This window comes from Periplaneta americana, chromosome 11 (genome assembly GCF_040183065.1).
Source record: "Periplaneta americana isolate PAMFEO1 chromosome 11, P.americana_PAMFEO1_priV1, whole genome shotgun sequence".
In the NCBI taxonomy this organism is placed as follows: Eukaryota; Metazoa; Arthropoda; class Insecta; order Blattodea; family Blattidae; genus Periplaneta; species Periplaneta americana.
Window position 1 is genome coordinate 12,322,582 of NC_091127.1, and position 14,782 is coordinate 12,337,363.

The 14,782-nt window shown below is 37.5% G+C and overlaps 1 protein-coding gene across 2 annotated transcripts in view; it reads left to right on the forward strand.

Annotated features, from left to right (window-relative positions):
- The window catches only part of LOC138708809 (organic cation transporter protein-like), a 63,394-nt gene that overhangs the window by 39,356 nt on the left and 9,256 nt on the right, over nt 1-14,782 (forward strand). For both annotated transcript variants that reach the window (XM_069839000.1, XM_069839001.1), the window contains exons 5-7: nt 1,889-2,043; nt 9,328-9,496; nt 14,098-14,414. In XM_069839000.1, coding sequence (XP_069695101.1) covers nt 1,889-2,043; nt 9,328-9,496; nt 14,098-14,414 — 641 coding nt within the window. The remainder of the gene's footprint in view (nt 1-1,888; nt 2,044-9,327; nt 9,497-14,097; nt 14,415-14,782) is intronic.

Below are 14,782 nucleotides of genomic sequence, written 5' to 3' on the forward strand. Positions count from 1 at the left end.
CCTGTAGAAATGACTGATTAAATTATTATAATACCTTATAATTGGAAGAATAACAAAAAATTGGTGATGTGAAGATAATACGCACTTTTTCATCATAATTTAAACTCGTTTCACAACAATTGGTCGTCCTCAGTGGTCTAGCGGTAACCATGCTTGCAGTAGGATTCGAGGTTCTCAGGAACCCGGCCGAGAGCGATGAATTTTAAAGATGAATAAATTCAATTCCTTAGTATGAATTCTTCCAGGAAGAAAGTAAAATTGTGGGCTCCGTGTCGTAGATTTAAGGAAGGTAAAGGAACCCTATTCTTGACAGAGGGTTACAAGCACAATTTGTCGCCCATTTGTCGCCCACGTTACATTTTGACGGGTTACATCTGCAGTTCAAAGCGTGTTAAAATTTAATAAAATTAACACAGAAAAGTGTTTGATTGAAGCTTCTGTTGTATAGATATTTTTGTTGGTTGATATTATGACAATAAATGATAATAAATTACTAAAAAATTGAAAATTAAGCTTATATACTGTAATACCAATTATTGACTGCTTATCAAACATATTTGTCTTGTACGAACATGATTTAGAAACAAGGAAGAGAACAGATTACTGATTATTTCAGAAATGATGAACAGATGTTGTTTGGTTTCGAAACAATTGCCAGCCAGTCATATTTATTTTATGAATGTTGGACAGATAGCAGCTGCTAATTTTCAAACAATTGCTTATTGTTTTTTAAAAATGACGGTTACAGAAACAGTTTGAATAGTCCAAACATTTATTGGCAATATTTCAGAGATATTGTGCTAAGATAAACAGCTGTTTTGTAATTTCCTGACATTTTGTATACGAGTATGTTATGCCATCCATTCATAACGTTCTTCGAAATCCTTTGGTTCTCCAATATCTATCTCTATACCTCAGAGTTGCCAACCTTCAAACACGAAATTATGGAACTGTGGTCTGAAAACTATTGGATTTTCCACAAAATTACCGCAAACATACCATATCAAAAATAATGGCATACCACAGTCTAGTATACACAGTCACGAAGCTTGAGTTGTGAGGGTGCTAGGAACAATTTACCGTGCCGGTAATATTTCGCATTGTCTGTAATGAGGCGATATTAGCGATCCTAGTGGTTAGCAACTATCTATGGATGCATATTTAATACATATTGAGCTTCGTGAATGTATATACTAGACTGTGGTCATACTATCGAAACTTTACAATACTAAATAGACCACCTCTGTGCTGTAGGGGTCAGCATGCTGGTCTCTTACGCAGAGGGCCCGGGTTGAATTTCCTGGTGGAGGTTTTTTAGGGTTTTCCCTCAACCGTAAGGCAAATGCCAGGAAATTTGAGCCATAACATAACATACATAGAACCAGTCTCAACAATAGTACACAGGCCTTCGGATTTCACCCAAAAAAGATTAAACTCGCGATATGACCAAAGAGTATAAATAACAGAGAGAAAAAAAATACTACATAATCACTTCTCGCACAAAAGAAGCACCAACGACAGGTACGAACAGACTATTGTGATTAACTGATCAGTGTTGCCAACTCGATTCTTAAAAATCCTCTGTGAAGCCGTGCAGAAACCGCTAAATTGCTATATTGTCAATGTAAAATTATATTATTTTGCTAAAAACACCCGCTAAATTCCTATATCAACAATATAAATTTCATAAATTTTACCTGCCAAACTAACGCCGAAAAACGCTAGATCTAGCGGGAAAACCGCTGGATTGGCAACACTGTAACTGATTAACAAATTGTAGATGACTGGGGCATTTGCAGCATTCGCTGGAGTGACCAACAATACTGTTTCTACTTCGAGCAATGACTTGTGTGGCTGAAGGATGAGTTTCCTTGTCTGTTTCTTGCAGAATGGGTCGCAAGTTGCCCCTCATGTTCGCCATAGGACTCCAGGCTGTGACGGGGGTGCTGGCCGCTTTCTCCCCCTGGTTCTACGGCTTCGTGGTGGCCCGTTTCTTCATGGCCGTGGCCACGGGAGGCACCATGATCATCAGCTTCGTTCTAGGTTAGTCTCATCCCTACCTACTCGTATTTGTGTTCGCATGATCATGGACATTAAAAATCTAAGCTTACTGAAGGTTTTTCAAAGCTTGTAATGAGATTTCATTAACTTCTTTCATCCCTGTAACGTCTCCCTTTACAACAGAAGGTGGGGTTCGATCACAGACACGCATAGATAGGCTATGTAGAGCACTGGTCTAGATCCTCTTATATACAAAGGACAAAATTAAAACCACTTTGGTTCAAGCGGTTCGCATAATTCTAGTGGAAGATTTTCTGAATTTATGTAAAGTCTACTATTCCTAAAATTAAAAGCTTGTGAATTATTAAAAATAAATTTTCTATTTACCTACTCATTCGACTAAACCAGGATGAATAGTAAAATTTCCCAAAATTATTATTATGATTATTATTATTATTATTATTATTATTATTATTATTATTATTATTATTATTATTATTATTATAAGGTAAAAGGTATCCCCCGTAACATGCCATGAAGGCACTTGGGGGGCATGGAGGTAGAGCCCCATGCTTTCCATGATCTCGGCACTAGAATGAGGTGGTGCGGTCGGCACCACGCTCTGACCGCCTTTTACCCCCGGGAAAGACCCGGTATTCAATTTTATAGGAGGCTGAGTGAACTTCGAGGCCATTCTGAAAGTTTAGCCTATTATTATTATTATTATTATTATTATTATTATTATTATTATTATTATTATAAGGTAAAAGGTATCCCCCGTAACATGCCATGAAGGCACTTGGGGGGGCATGGAGGTAGAGCCCCATGCTTTCCATGACCTCGGCACTAGAATGAGGTGGTGCGGTCGGCACCACGCTCTGACCGCCTTTTACCCCCGGGAAAGACCCGGTACTCAATTTTATAGGAGGCTGAGTGAACCTCGGGGCCATTCTGAAAGTTTAGCCTATTATTATTATTATTATTATTATTATTATTATTATTATTATTATTATTATTATTATTATTATTATTATTATTATAAGGTAAAAGGTATCCCCCGTAACATGCCATGAAGGCACTTGGGGGGGCATGGAGGTAGAGCCCCATGCTTTCCATGACCTCGGCACTAGAATGAGGTGGTGCGGTCGGCACCACGCTCTGACCGCCTTTTACCCCCGGGAAAGACCCGGTATTCAATTTTATAGGAGGCTGAGTGAACCTCGGGGCCATTCTGAAAGTTTAGCCTATTATTATTATTATTATTATTATTATTATTATTATTATTATTATTATTATTATTATTATTATTATAAGGTAAAAGGTATCCCCCGTAACATGCCATGAAGGCACTTGGGGGGGCATGGAGGTAGAGCCCCATGCTTTCCATGACCTCGGCACTAGAATGAGGTGGTGCGGTCGGCACCACGCTCTGACCGCCTTTTACCCCCGGGAAAGACCCGGTATTCAATTTTATAGGAGGCTGAGTGAACCTCGGGGCCATTCTGAAAGTTTAGCCTATTATTATTATTATTATTATTATTATTATTATTATTATTATTATTATTATTATTATAAGGTAAAAGGTATCCCCCGTAACATGCCATGAAGGCACTTGGGGGGGCATGGAGGTAGAGCCCCATGCTTTCCATGACCTCGGCACTAGAATGAGGTGGTGCGGTCGGCACCACGCTCTGACCGCCTTTTACCCCCGGGAAAGACCCGGTACTCAATTTTATAGGAGGCTGAGTGAACCTCGGGGCCATTCTGAAAGTTTAGCCTATTATTATTATTATTATTATTATTATTATTATTATTATTATTATTATTATTATAAGGTAAAAGGTATCCCCCGTAACATGCCATGAAGGCACTTGGGGGGGCATGGAGGTAGAGCCCCATGCTTTCCATGACCTCGGCACTAGAATGAGGTGGTGCGGTCGGCACCACGCTCTGACCGCCTTTTACCCCCGGGAAAGACCCGGTATTCAATTTTATAGGAGGCTGAGTGAACCTCGGGGCCATTCTGAAAGTTTAGCCTATTATTATTATTATTATTATTATTATTATTATTATTATTATTATTATTATTATTATTATAAGGTAAAAGGTATCCCCCGTAACATGCCATGAAGGCACTTGGGGGGGCATGGAGGTAGAGCCCCATACTTTCCATGACCTCGGCACTAGAATGAGGTGGTGCGGTCGGCACCACGCTCTGACCGCCTTTTACCCCCGGGAAAGACCCGGTATTCAATTTTATAGGAGGCTGAGTGAACCTCGGGGCCATTCTGAAAGTTTAGCCTATTATTATTATTATTATTATTATTATTATTATTATTATTATTATTATTATTATTATTATTATAAGGTAAAAGGTATCCCCCGTAACATGCCATGAAGGCACTTGGGGGGGCATGGAGGTAGAGCCCCATGCTTTCCATGACCTCGGCACTAGAATGAGGTGGTGCGGTCGGCACCACGCTCTGACCGCCTTTTACCCCCGGGAAAGACCCGGTACTCAATTTTATAGGAGGCTGAGTGAACCTCGGGGCCATTCTGAAAGTTTAGCCTATTATTATTATTATTATTATTATTATTATTATTATTATTATTATTATTATTATTATTATTATTATTATTATTATTATAAGGTAAAAGGTATCCCCCGTAACATGCCATGAAGGCACTTGGGGGGGCATGGAGGTAGAGCCCCATGCTTTCCATGACCTCGGCACTAGAATGAGGTGGTGCGGTCGGCACTACGCTCTGACCGCCTTTTACCCCCGGGAAAGACCCGGTACTCAATTTTATAGGAGGCTGAGTGAACCTCGGGGCCATTCTGAAAGTTTAGCCTATTATTATTATTATTATTATTATTATTATTATTATTATTATTATTATTATTATTATAAGGTAAAAGGTATCCCCCGTAACATGCCATGAAGGCACTTGGGGGGGCATGGAGGTAGAGCCCCATGCTTTCCATGATCTCGGCACTAGAATGAGGTGATGCGGTCGGCACCACGCTCTGACCGCCTTTTACCCCCGGGAAAGACCCGGTACTCAATTTTATAGGAGGCTGAGTGAACCTCGGGGCCATTCTGAAAGTTTAGCCTATTATTATTATTATTATTATTATTATTATTATTATTATTATTATTATTATTATTATTATTATTATAAGGTAAAAGGTATCCCCCGTAACATGCCATGAAGGCACTTGGGGGGGCATGGAGATAGAGCCCCATGCTTTCCATGACCTCGGCACTAGAATGAGGTGATGCGGTCGGCACCACGCTCTGACCGCCTTTTACCCCCGGGAAAGACCCGGTACTCAATTTTATAGGAGGCTGAGTGAACCTCGGGGCCATTCTGAAAGTTTAGCCTATTATTATTATTATTATTATTATTATTATTATTATTATTATTATTATTATTATTATAAGGTAAAAGGTATCCCCCGTAACATGCCATGAAGGCACTTGGGGGGGCATGGAGGTAGAGCCCCATGCTTTCCATGACCTCGGCACTAGAATGAGGTGGTGCGGTCGGCACTACGCTCTGACCGCCTTTTACCCCCGGGAAAGACCCGGTACTCAATTTTATAGGAGGCTGAGTGAACCTCGGGGCCATTCTGAAAGTTTAGCTTATTATTATTATTATTATTATTATTATTATTATTATAAGGTAAAAGGTATCCCCCGTAACATGCCATGAAGGCACTTGGGGGGGCATGGAGGTAGAGCCCCATGCTTTCCATGACCTCGGCACTAGAATGAGGTGGTGCGGTCGGCACCACGCTCTGACCGCCTTTTACCCCCGGGAAAGACCCGGTACTCAATTTTATAGGAGGCTGAGTGAACCTCGGGGCCATTCTGAAAGTTTAGCCTATTATTATTATTATTATTATTATTATTATTATTATTATTATTATTATTATTATTATTATAAGGTAAAAGGTATCCCCCGTAACATGCCATGAAGGCACTTGGGGGGGCATGGAGGTAGAGCCCCATGCTTTCCATGACCTCGGCACTAGAATGAGGTGGTGCGGTCGGCACTACGCTCTGACCGCCTTTTACCCCCGGGAAAGACCCGGTACTCAATTTTATAGGAGGCTGAGTGAACCTCGGGGCCATTCTGAAAGTTTAGCTTATTATTATTATTATTATTATTATTATTATTATTATTATTATTATTATTATTATTATTATTATTATTATTATAAGGTAAAAGGTATCCCCCGTAACATGCCATGAAGGCACTTGGGGGGGCATGGAGGTAGAGCCCCATGCTTTCCATGACCTCGGCACTAGAATGAGGTGGTGCGGTCGGCACCACGCTCTGACCGCCTTTTACCCCCGGGAAAGACCCGGTACTCAATTTTATAGGAGGCTGAGTGAACCTCGGGGCCATTCTGAAAGTTTAGCCTATTATTATTATTATTATTATTATTATTATTATTATTATTATCATTATTATTATTATTATTAGTATTACTATTATCATTATCATTATCGTTATCATCATCATCATCATAATCATCGATCCGGCTTGCCGGCCTGTACTTATTCGAGCCATATGATCATAAGAAAGTAGCTAATTATTTTTCTGATCTTGTCAGTTATCATTTCCACCCGTGTATACGATCAGCTGTTGGTAACAATAAAAGGGTTAAACTGAAACTGAAGACTGTTCTTCATAAAAAAATTCTTTATATTCGAAACTATGTGAAGTGCAATATGAATTAAATAGTGAACAGGCACAAGATAATACACAACAACATTATAATAAAATAATACAATGACATCAAAAAATTGTTCTTACATTTTACTGTACCGTCTTTTTTGACTATACCATGTAGGCGTTGCTTAATACTGTATGGTTGCCATGGTAATATTTTACACCGCATAGATGCAATCAGGACATAGTTAAAATGCAAGGAAAAAGTTCTTATGTCACTTTATATTAGGATTATATTTAGTAACTAGCCGTACCCGTGCGCTCCGCTGCACCCTTTAGAAATAAATATAAAGTAATTATATAATTAAAATAGGACGTTTGATCCAGGGAACATTCGTGTTTGATAGAAGGATAAATCGTTTATTATGTTACTTAATTTAAATTTAATTAAAAAATTAAAATGCGATCATTTTGATCCAGAGACCACTCATTTGGTCATAAAAATTAGTTTAGGAAATACAGGAAACGAATGTACAGAATAGCCTATCAAGTTTTCTGTGCATAGAAGCTATTTTAATCTTACCTGTCCTCGATTCACTCAGAAGTTACTGTGATAACATTATAGCATTATGTCCATCCAGAGAAACTACACTTTCCAATGATGAAATAATAATTAATTATACAAATCGGTTAATTTAGCTTCAGATATTACTTCATAGAAACGCAGAAACGTTATCTGTAGGCTATCTTTCATAGCTTTCGATTGTTGCTGTCCAAAACCCCTTATAGATGAAGTCGTTTGTTTTTTAATTCATTACACGGCCTTAGATGGCAGTTATATTAATTTTAAAACTCATTTATCTCATTAAATATCAGTCCTGTTAAAATTTTTCAAAGAATAAAACTTATCGGAAATGATTTTTAAAGAAATATTTGTTATGTAACATTTTTCATAAAAATCAATAATAAGCGAGATATTTCGATATATTTAATTCAGGCCCCCTTATAACCCCCCCCTTTTAAATAATGTATTTTGAATGCCATATAGCCTATAATCTAAGTTACAACGAACTTAATTTATATTCCGATTTTCATCGAAATCCGTTCAGTCATTATCGCGTGAAAAGGTAACAAACATACAGACAGACAGACATACAAACAAAAATTTCAAAAAAGCGATTTTCGGTTTCAGTGTGGTTAATTATATATGTTAGGACCAATTATTTTTGGAAAATTGAAAATTACCAGAAAAATTTCGGCTACAGATTTATTATTAGTATAGAATACAAACCATAACAGGATTATTTTTAGCAATACATTATTGCCCAAATATTGAAATAGCATTCTCAATAACTGCATACATTTCTCGTGATGTAAATTATGGTTGATTTGTATGTACACTACATGCACACGTTGCATCAATATTCTTTATTTGTATTTATTTACGCATTGGACGAGGTATGTATTATGGTTCATATAAATTTTTACATACCTACGGTATTTCAAAATGTCGCACCAATAAAATCGTTCGAAAGAACATTTCCTTATTTGAGTGACAATTGAAACAGGTTTATATTTGACAATTTACGAATTACACAGTTGTACCAGCGTTTAGGTAACTAAGTATGGACACTTCGCATCGGTACCTTTGATGTAGCCGGACTGATTTCAATGACCTTCAAGCCAGCTAGAGCGTGAGATTCTGCTTTCTCCCTAGAGTTAGCGCTGACATCACACCAGCTAGCAGTCGACACAGCGGAAATATAACACATATAATTAATACATCTAGGTACATTATGTACTCAAATAAAATAAATTGGATCCATAAAATAATAAATCCGTCATTCACTGTAATGTCTAGACTCTAGAGTTCCTTTATAATGAGAGTTGAGACGTTGACCCCAACAACAATTAAAATATGTAATGATTTGATAGCACTGAAAATGGAAAAACAAAACTCTTATGAGGAGTAAAACCATATACTTATATTATATACAAATATTAAACGAATTTGATACTTAATTTTATAATGTATTATATTATTTATGATACAATTTATTATATCTGAAATATAAAAAATTATTATTACAACTAGTTGGTCACTGAGAAATAAGGAAAAGCTGTTAACTTGAATTTATTTGAAGCAAAGCGTTACTGGATTATGCAATAAGGTAGGCGATGTTTGGATCCCGTGTCTCAACTCTATTCTCAATTACTATATTAGCGTGTGCTCGATTACACTAACCTCTAGCGCTTGAAAGTGGAACTAAACGCCGGCGCACAGAGAAACAAACACAGGAAAATTCGCTCATTGTCCATTCTTTATAATCCCTATTCGCTGGTTGTACATTACAACAAAATTAGTGACACTTGAAGCACGTCATTAATTTTTATTTAAAATGTATCACCATTTTCTACAAAGAAGAGAATGAGGAAAGTCGCTTTCCTAAATGTATGTTAAACCCTACTTGTTTTAGGTACCTGACTATACCACCTACTGGATTTTCTCGTATCTCCTTTCTCCTCAGGAAGTTATACGCACAGTACATTTATCAATGATATCAGGGTAACAGTAGCCCTGCCAGATCATCCAGAGGCAAACATTAAAGAATTATAATTAACTAATGAAACTGTTTGTTGCAGTCATGGAGATCGTCGGCAACCAATGGCGCACAACGATAGCGATACTGTACCAGATACCGTTCTCATTGGGGATGTGCATGATGTCTGCGGTCGCCTACCTACAGAGGGACTGGCGAGACTTCCAGTTCACTTTGTCAGCCATTTCAGCCCTGTTTCTCTTATACTGGTGGTGAGTATGCAGCCTTCAGTTGGTTGGACTCAATAGTAAAACTCATTCTCGTGCACTTCAGCTGTTGTAAAGGTTACTTTTATAATTTTCTTCTGAAGTCCGTTATGCCACTTTTTCCACTATCAGCAACCAACTCTAATGTTTAACGACAATATAATATTATAATGCGAACCAGTGTTGTTAACTTATGGGATTTCGCCCTAAATTTAGAGTACTGTACTTATAAGTAAAGACGAGAATTTCATGCACTCTAAAATCCCAAAATATGCATCCATTCATGCACTATCAAACTATGAAACATGCACGACCAAGCGGAATAGTACATTATGCAACGAACCTATAATGATAATAATTAAGACGCGAGAATGTTTGTTTATGAAAACGAGCGCAAGCGAGTTTCATAATTTTCATACGAGCGTCTTAATTACCATTATAGGCATGTTTCATACGACTTTTTATGTTCGACCATATTTCTAACTTGAAATTATTCAGAAGTATTCATTTTATTCGTATCTGACTGAAGATCGGAAGTGACCTTGTTCATAGCTCGTAAATTGTGAGATGTGCGCAGACGCGAAAGTATTGATTTTTTCCTAGGAACAATAATGTCATTGACCTTGATGTAATCTAGAGAATAACATTAACTAATTTTGATATAACCTGAAAATTGATTTAGAATTGAAAAACGAGATGACAAATTGAATTTATTTGAATATTATTTACAATTAATGGCTGCAAAAGGGTATCTGTCGGATACAGGGGGGAGAGCCATTAATCCTTCCCATTGAAGGCTTTAAGGAACCAACCTGGACAAATACCCAACGTCCCATCCCTACCTTCCCGTGGTGCAGCTGTTAGTAAGCATAATTTTACAAGCTGAACTAAAGGGAGGGGCTACTCATCAATTAGCACTGGTCAGCTTGATGAGTTAATGACTGAATTTGGTATAATTTTCCTCTATCCAATACCTAATTCCCTCTTTACCCTTTCCTATCCAGTCCTCTGACTGAACTCTTACTTTCTTCGACCCCGACGGCATTAGAGCATTCGAGGCCTAGGGGTTCATTTCCCTTTCCTTCCTCCTCTTTCTACTTTTCTGTTCCTAGTGCTGACCTGCTATGGCACTAAAATCGTCCTCCAGTGGCTTAAGGAGGGAAAGCTGGTGATCAACAAGATCTCCCAGCTAGGTCCAATGGACCCGTCGACCAACAGCAGGTGTGGTCCTCCAGACATTCTGGGGGTTGTGTGTGAATGAAGTAGCCACAAAACGTTAAAATATGGTGTTCACTTAAATCGGCTACAACTTGCCATTTAACATATTGGAGTGCAAGAGGTCAAATGACTTTATTGTCAAACGCCTGGCATTAGAAAACAACAACAACTACAATTAACGCTAATTATTATAGTAACAGAACATAACCTTCTGCGACAGTATTGGATTTCCAGCCTCCGTGACGTTTCCCTCGTTGTCTTTCGATTGCACATCCGAGAATAATCGAAAACCTGTAGCGCGAAGGGCCTTAGAGCATGCACATCATTCCATTCTGGGTAGTACAATGGGCCCAACCAAGCGGCCTACGTGACGTGGAAGTTCTCAGACCGTGCCCTTCCCTGAAGCGGGACTAATACAGACGTGGACAAATTATTAACAAAATTGAATATTTTTATGATAATTCTGTTTACAAAATTTGACTTTTCAATTTAGACTACAGTTGACAATTTTGGATATTTCCATCATTACAGTAGACAGAAATATGCAAAAATGACAACTGTAGTTTAAATTGAAGAGTCAAGTTTTGTAAAAATATGTAATAAAAATCTTCAATTTTGATAATAATTTGTAAATTAGCAAAAATGTCAACTGCACTGAAGAGTCAAATTTTGTAAAAATATAAAACAAAAATCTGCAGTTTTGCTAATAATTTGGAAATATCCAAAATGTCAACTATATTCCAAATTTAAGAACCGAATTTTGTAAAAATATACAATAAAAACCTTCAGTTTTGCTAATAATTTGTAAATATACAAAAATATCACATGTAGTCCAAATTGAGGAGTTAAATTTTGAAAAATATACAATACAAATCTTCAATTTTGCTAATAATTTGGAAACATGCAAAAATGTCAACTGTAGTCTAAATTGAAGAATCATATTTTCTAAAAATATATAATAAAAATCTTCAATTTTGCTAATAATTTGTCCACGTCTGTACAGTAGAATAGAATTTCATGATGAAATCGGATCCTATTTCGATGGGCGAAGGGTTAGTAACAGACAGGAAAACGACAGGTACCACACTGCTGCATTGGAGTTAAATCACTCGCTTGAACTCGGTCGAGTGTCGCACCCTCGAGTGAGATAAGATCGGTCGTGATACGCTCGTAATAAATAGAAGCACAGTACAAGGTCATCTCACCAACATGTCTTATCTTGTATGGAAGGCGACAGATAAGATACACATATGTTTTGCTCACACGGTAAAAATAAGGCTTTATTTTCTGCGTTTATGACAAACGTTTAATGGAACAGTCAATGGAACGTACCAAAACAGGAACATGAAGTTATAAATAAAATAGTATGAAAAACTTCGATATACAGCTATTATTGCTAATTAATAACTATTCAATATTTGATTTACCACATAAAGGGTGCGTCAGAAAGAACGGATGGATTTCAAACTATCGATACGCAGCGAGGGGAGGGATATAGTGAGGGGGACCACGACTGGTGGGTCAGCCAGAGAATGCAGTTTTAGTTGAGAATATGGTGTTGGTCTGATGTACAACGTGCTTTCATTGTAGAGATATTTTTGAAAAATGAAGAGTCTGTGATCGCCACTCAGGACTCATTTCGACATCGGACGTCACGCTAGGATTCCAACTCGGAATACAATTTTGCGGTGGGTGGCTTCATTTCGTATCACAGGTTCAACATTAAAGAAGAAATCACCTGAATGAACACGGAGCGCGTGTACACCTGCAAATGTGGAGACAGACACTAGGTTTTCCGGCCACCTCAAAGATCAGCCCGCAAACATGCTAGTGCACTGAGATTGTCCGAGGCTACGGTAAGATCTCGCGCCCTGCGACTTCTTTCTTTGGGACCATTTGAAGCCGTAAGTTTGTAAACATCGATCACATATACTGATGAACTGAAGACGGCGATTCGTGAAGAAATCGTGGCAATTGCACCAGCTATGACTGTGAAAATGATGGCGAACTTCAGAAAAAGCCTCGATGCCTGTATTGAAAGCCAAGGACATCATATGGATTATGTTGTTTTCCATAAATAAACTGCATGTATTGGTGAATATGTTGATAACAATAAATTTTTGATTTGACGAATCCTTACAATTTTCTTGCCATGTGAAATGCATCGGTTCTTTCTGACGCACTCTGTATATATATATATATATATATATATATATATATATATATATAATATGATAGGTCCATACATAGTGTTCCGCCTATATACTGCGACAATGTAGAAACGTTTTACAAAATATTATTGATATAGCAGTAGATTAATAACAATATTAGTACAGAGATAACGTCACAGAAAATATAATAAAACGAGTAATCATGCTGCACAACTGTTACAGACGCAAATATTGATACACTAATTATTAGAGATGATTATTATTATTATTATTATTATTATTATTATTATTATTATTATTATTATTATTATTATTATTATTATGTAGGAAACAGAAAACGGATGTAGGTAAATTCTCATTTTTAAATAGAACTATAAATGATTGGAATGACCTACCTGCAGCGGTCTTTGAGGGCTGTCCTTCCTTAAGGAGATTCAAGAATAATTTAAAAACTTGTATATAAAGTGAAAATTAAAATTAAGGTGACATTCAACATTTAATTTTTAAGGTGACATGTATTTATCTAGGCTGACGAGTTTACTTCCTTGGTTTGAATTGTAAATTATTTAAAACTAGCGTGTAAGAGGGCCTTAGACTAGAAATGTTTAGTTTAAATGTAGTTCTGTTTATAAGTATGCATAAGGGTGTAATTATTTGACTTATTTGAACTGTTGTATCAGTGAAGCGAGGTGAGTCAGTGAAGTTATGGTTTTACAGTGCAGTGAACAGTTCCGATCAGTGATAATTTATAGCGTCAATGAAATGTGTTCTATAGTGTCAGTGAAATGTGTTACAGAGTGTCAGTGAAATGTGTGCTAAAGTGTCAGTGAAATGCGTCATAGTGCCACTACAGGGAATGAGATGAGAGTAAAGTGAAAGACTATTGAAACTTATGTAGGACCTATAGATAATTATGTAGGTTGTATTGTAAAATGAGGTATTTTATTTTATGTTTTATTATTATTGTGTTAAATTGTATTATGTATTATTATTTTATTGTGTGTAAAATTGTATATGTGTTGTAAAATTGTATTGTATATTGTAAATTTTATTATGTATTGGTTATCATTTTATTGTGTATTGTTAATATTGTATATACCACTGCCACCGGGTGCTTGCTCACTTGCAGTGTAAATAAATACATACATACATACATACATTATTATTATTATTATTATTATTATTATTATTATTATTATTATTATTCCCCCCCCACAGGTTCATTCCAGAGTCTCCACGATGGCTGCTAGCCGTCGGCAGGGAGAAGGCCGCCCTACGCATCCTGGAGAATGCCGCCCGTTGGAACGGACGTGACGTCACGGCGGTCAAGAAGGTGCTCCAGCACGACGTCTCTGACGAAGAGCCCACGCCGGCCGGAAAAGCGGGGTTCGCGGACCTGCTGCGCACGCCAAACCTGAGACACAACTCGCTGTCGCTCTTCTTCTGCTGGTTCGTGGCCGGGCTGGTGTTCTTCGGGTTCTCGCAGACCTTGGGCCGCGTCGGTGGAGACATCTTCCTCACCACCGTCATCGCTGGTGAGGCCTGAGTCCCTCTACACAAATATCTTATTCTGATATCTAATAAATTATGTAGAATGTGTATCTTGCTAGTGTGTAAAACTTTCTGTAAGAAAAGCAAGCAGACAGTCGGTGAATTCAGTAAATGAGGTCAGTCATACAGCAGAGTTCAACATGGGAAAAACATATCGAATATATATGCACAAAATTATCAAGAGTTATACTTACTTACATACTGGATTTTAAGGAACCCGGAGGTTCATTGCCGCCTTCACATAAGCCCGCCATTGGTCTCTATCCTGAGCAAGATTAATCCAGTCTCTATCATCATATCCCACCTCCCTCAAATCCATTTTAATATTATCCTCCCATCTACGTCTCGGCCT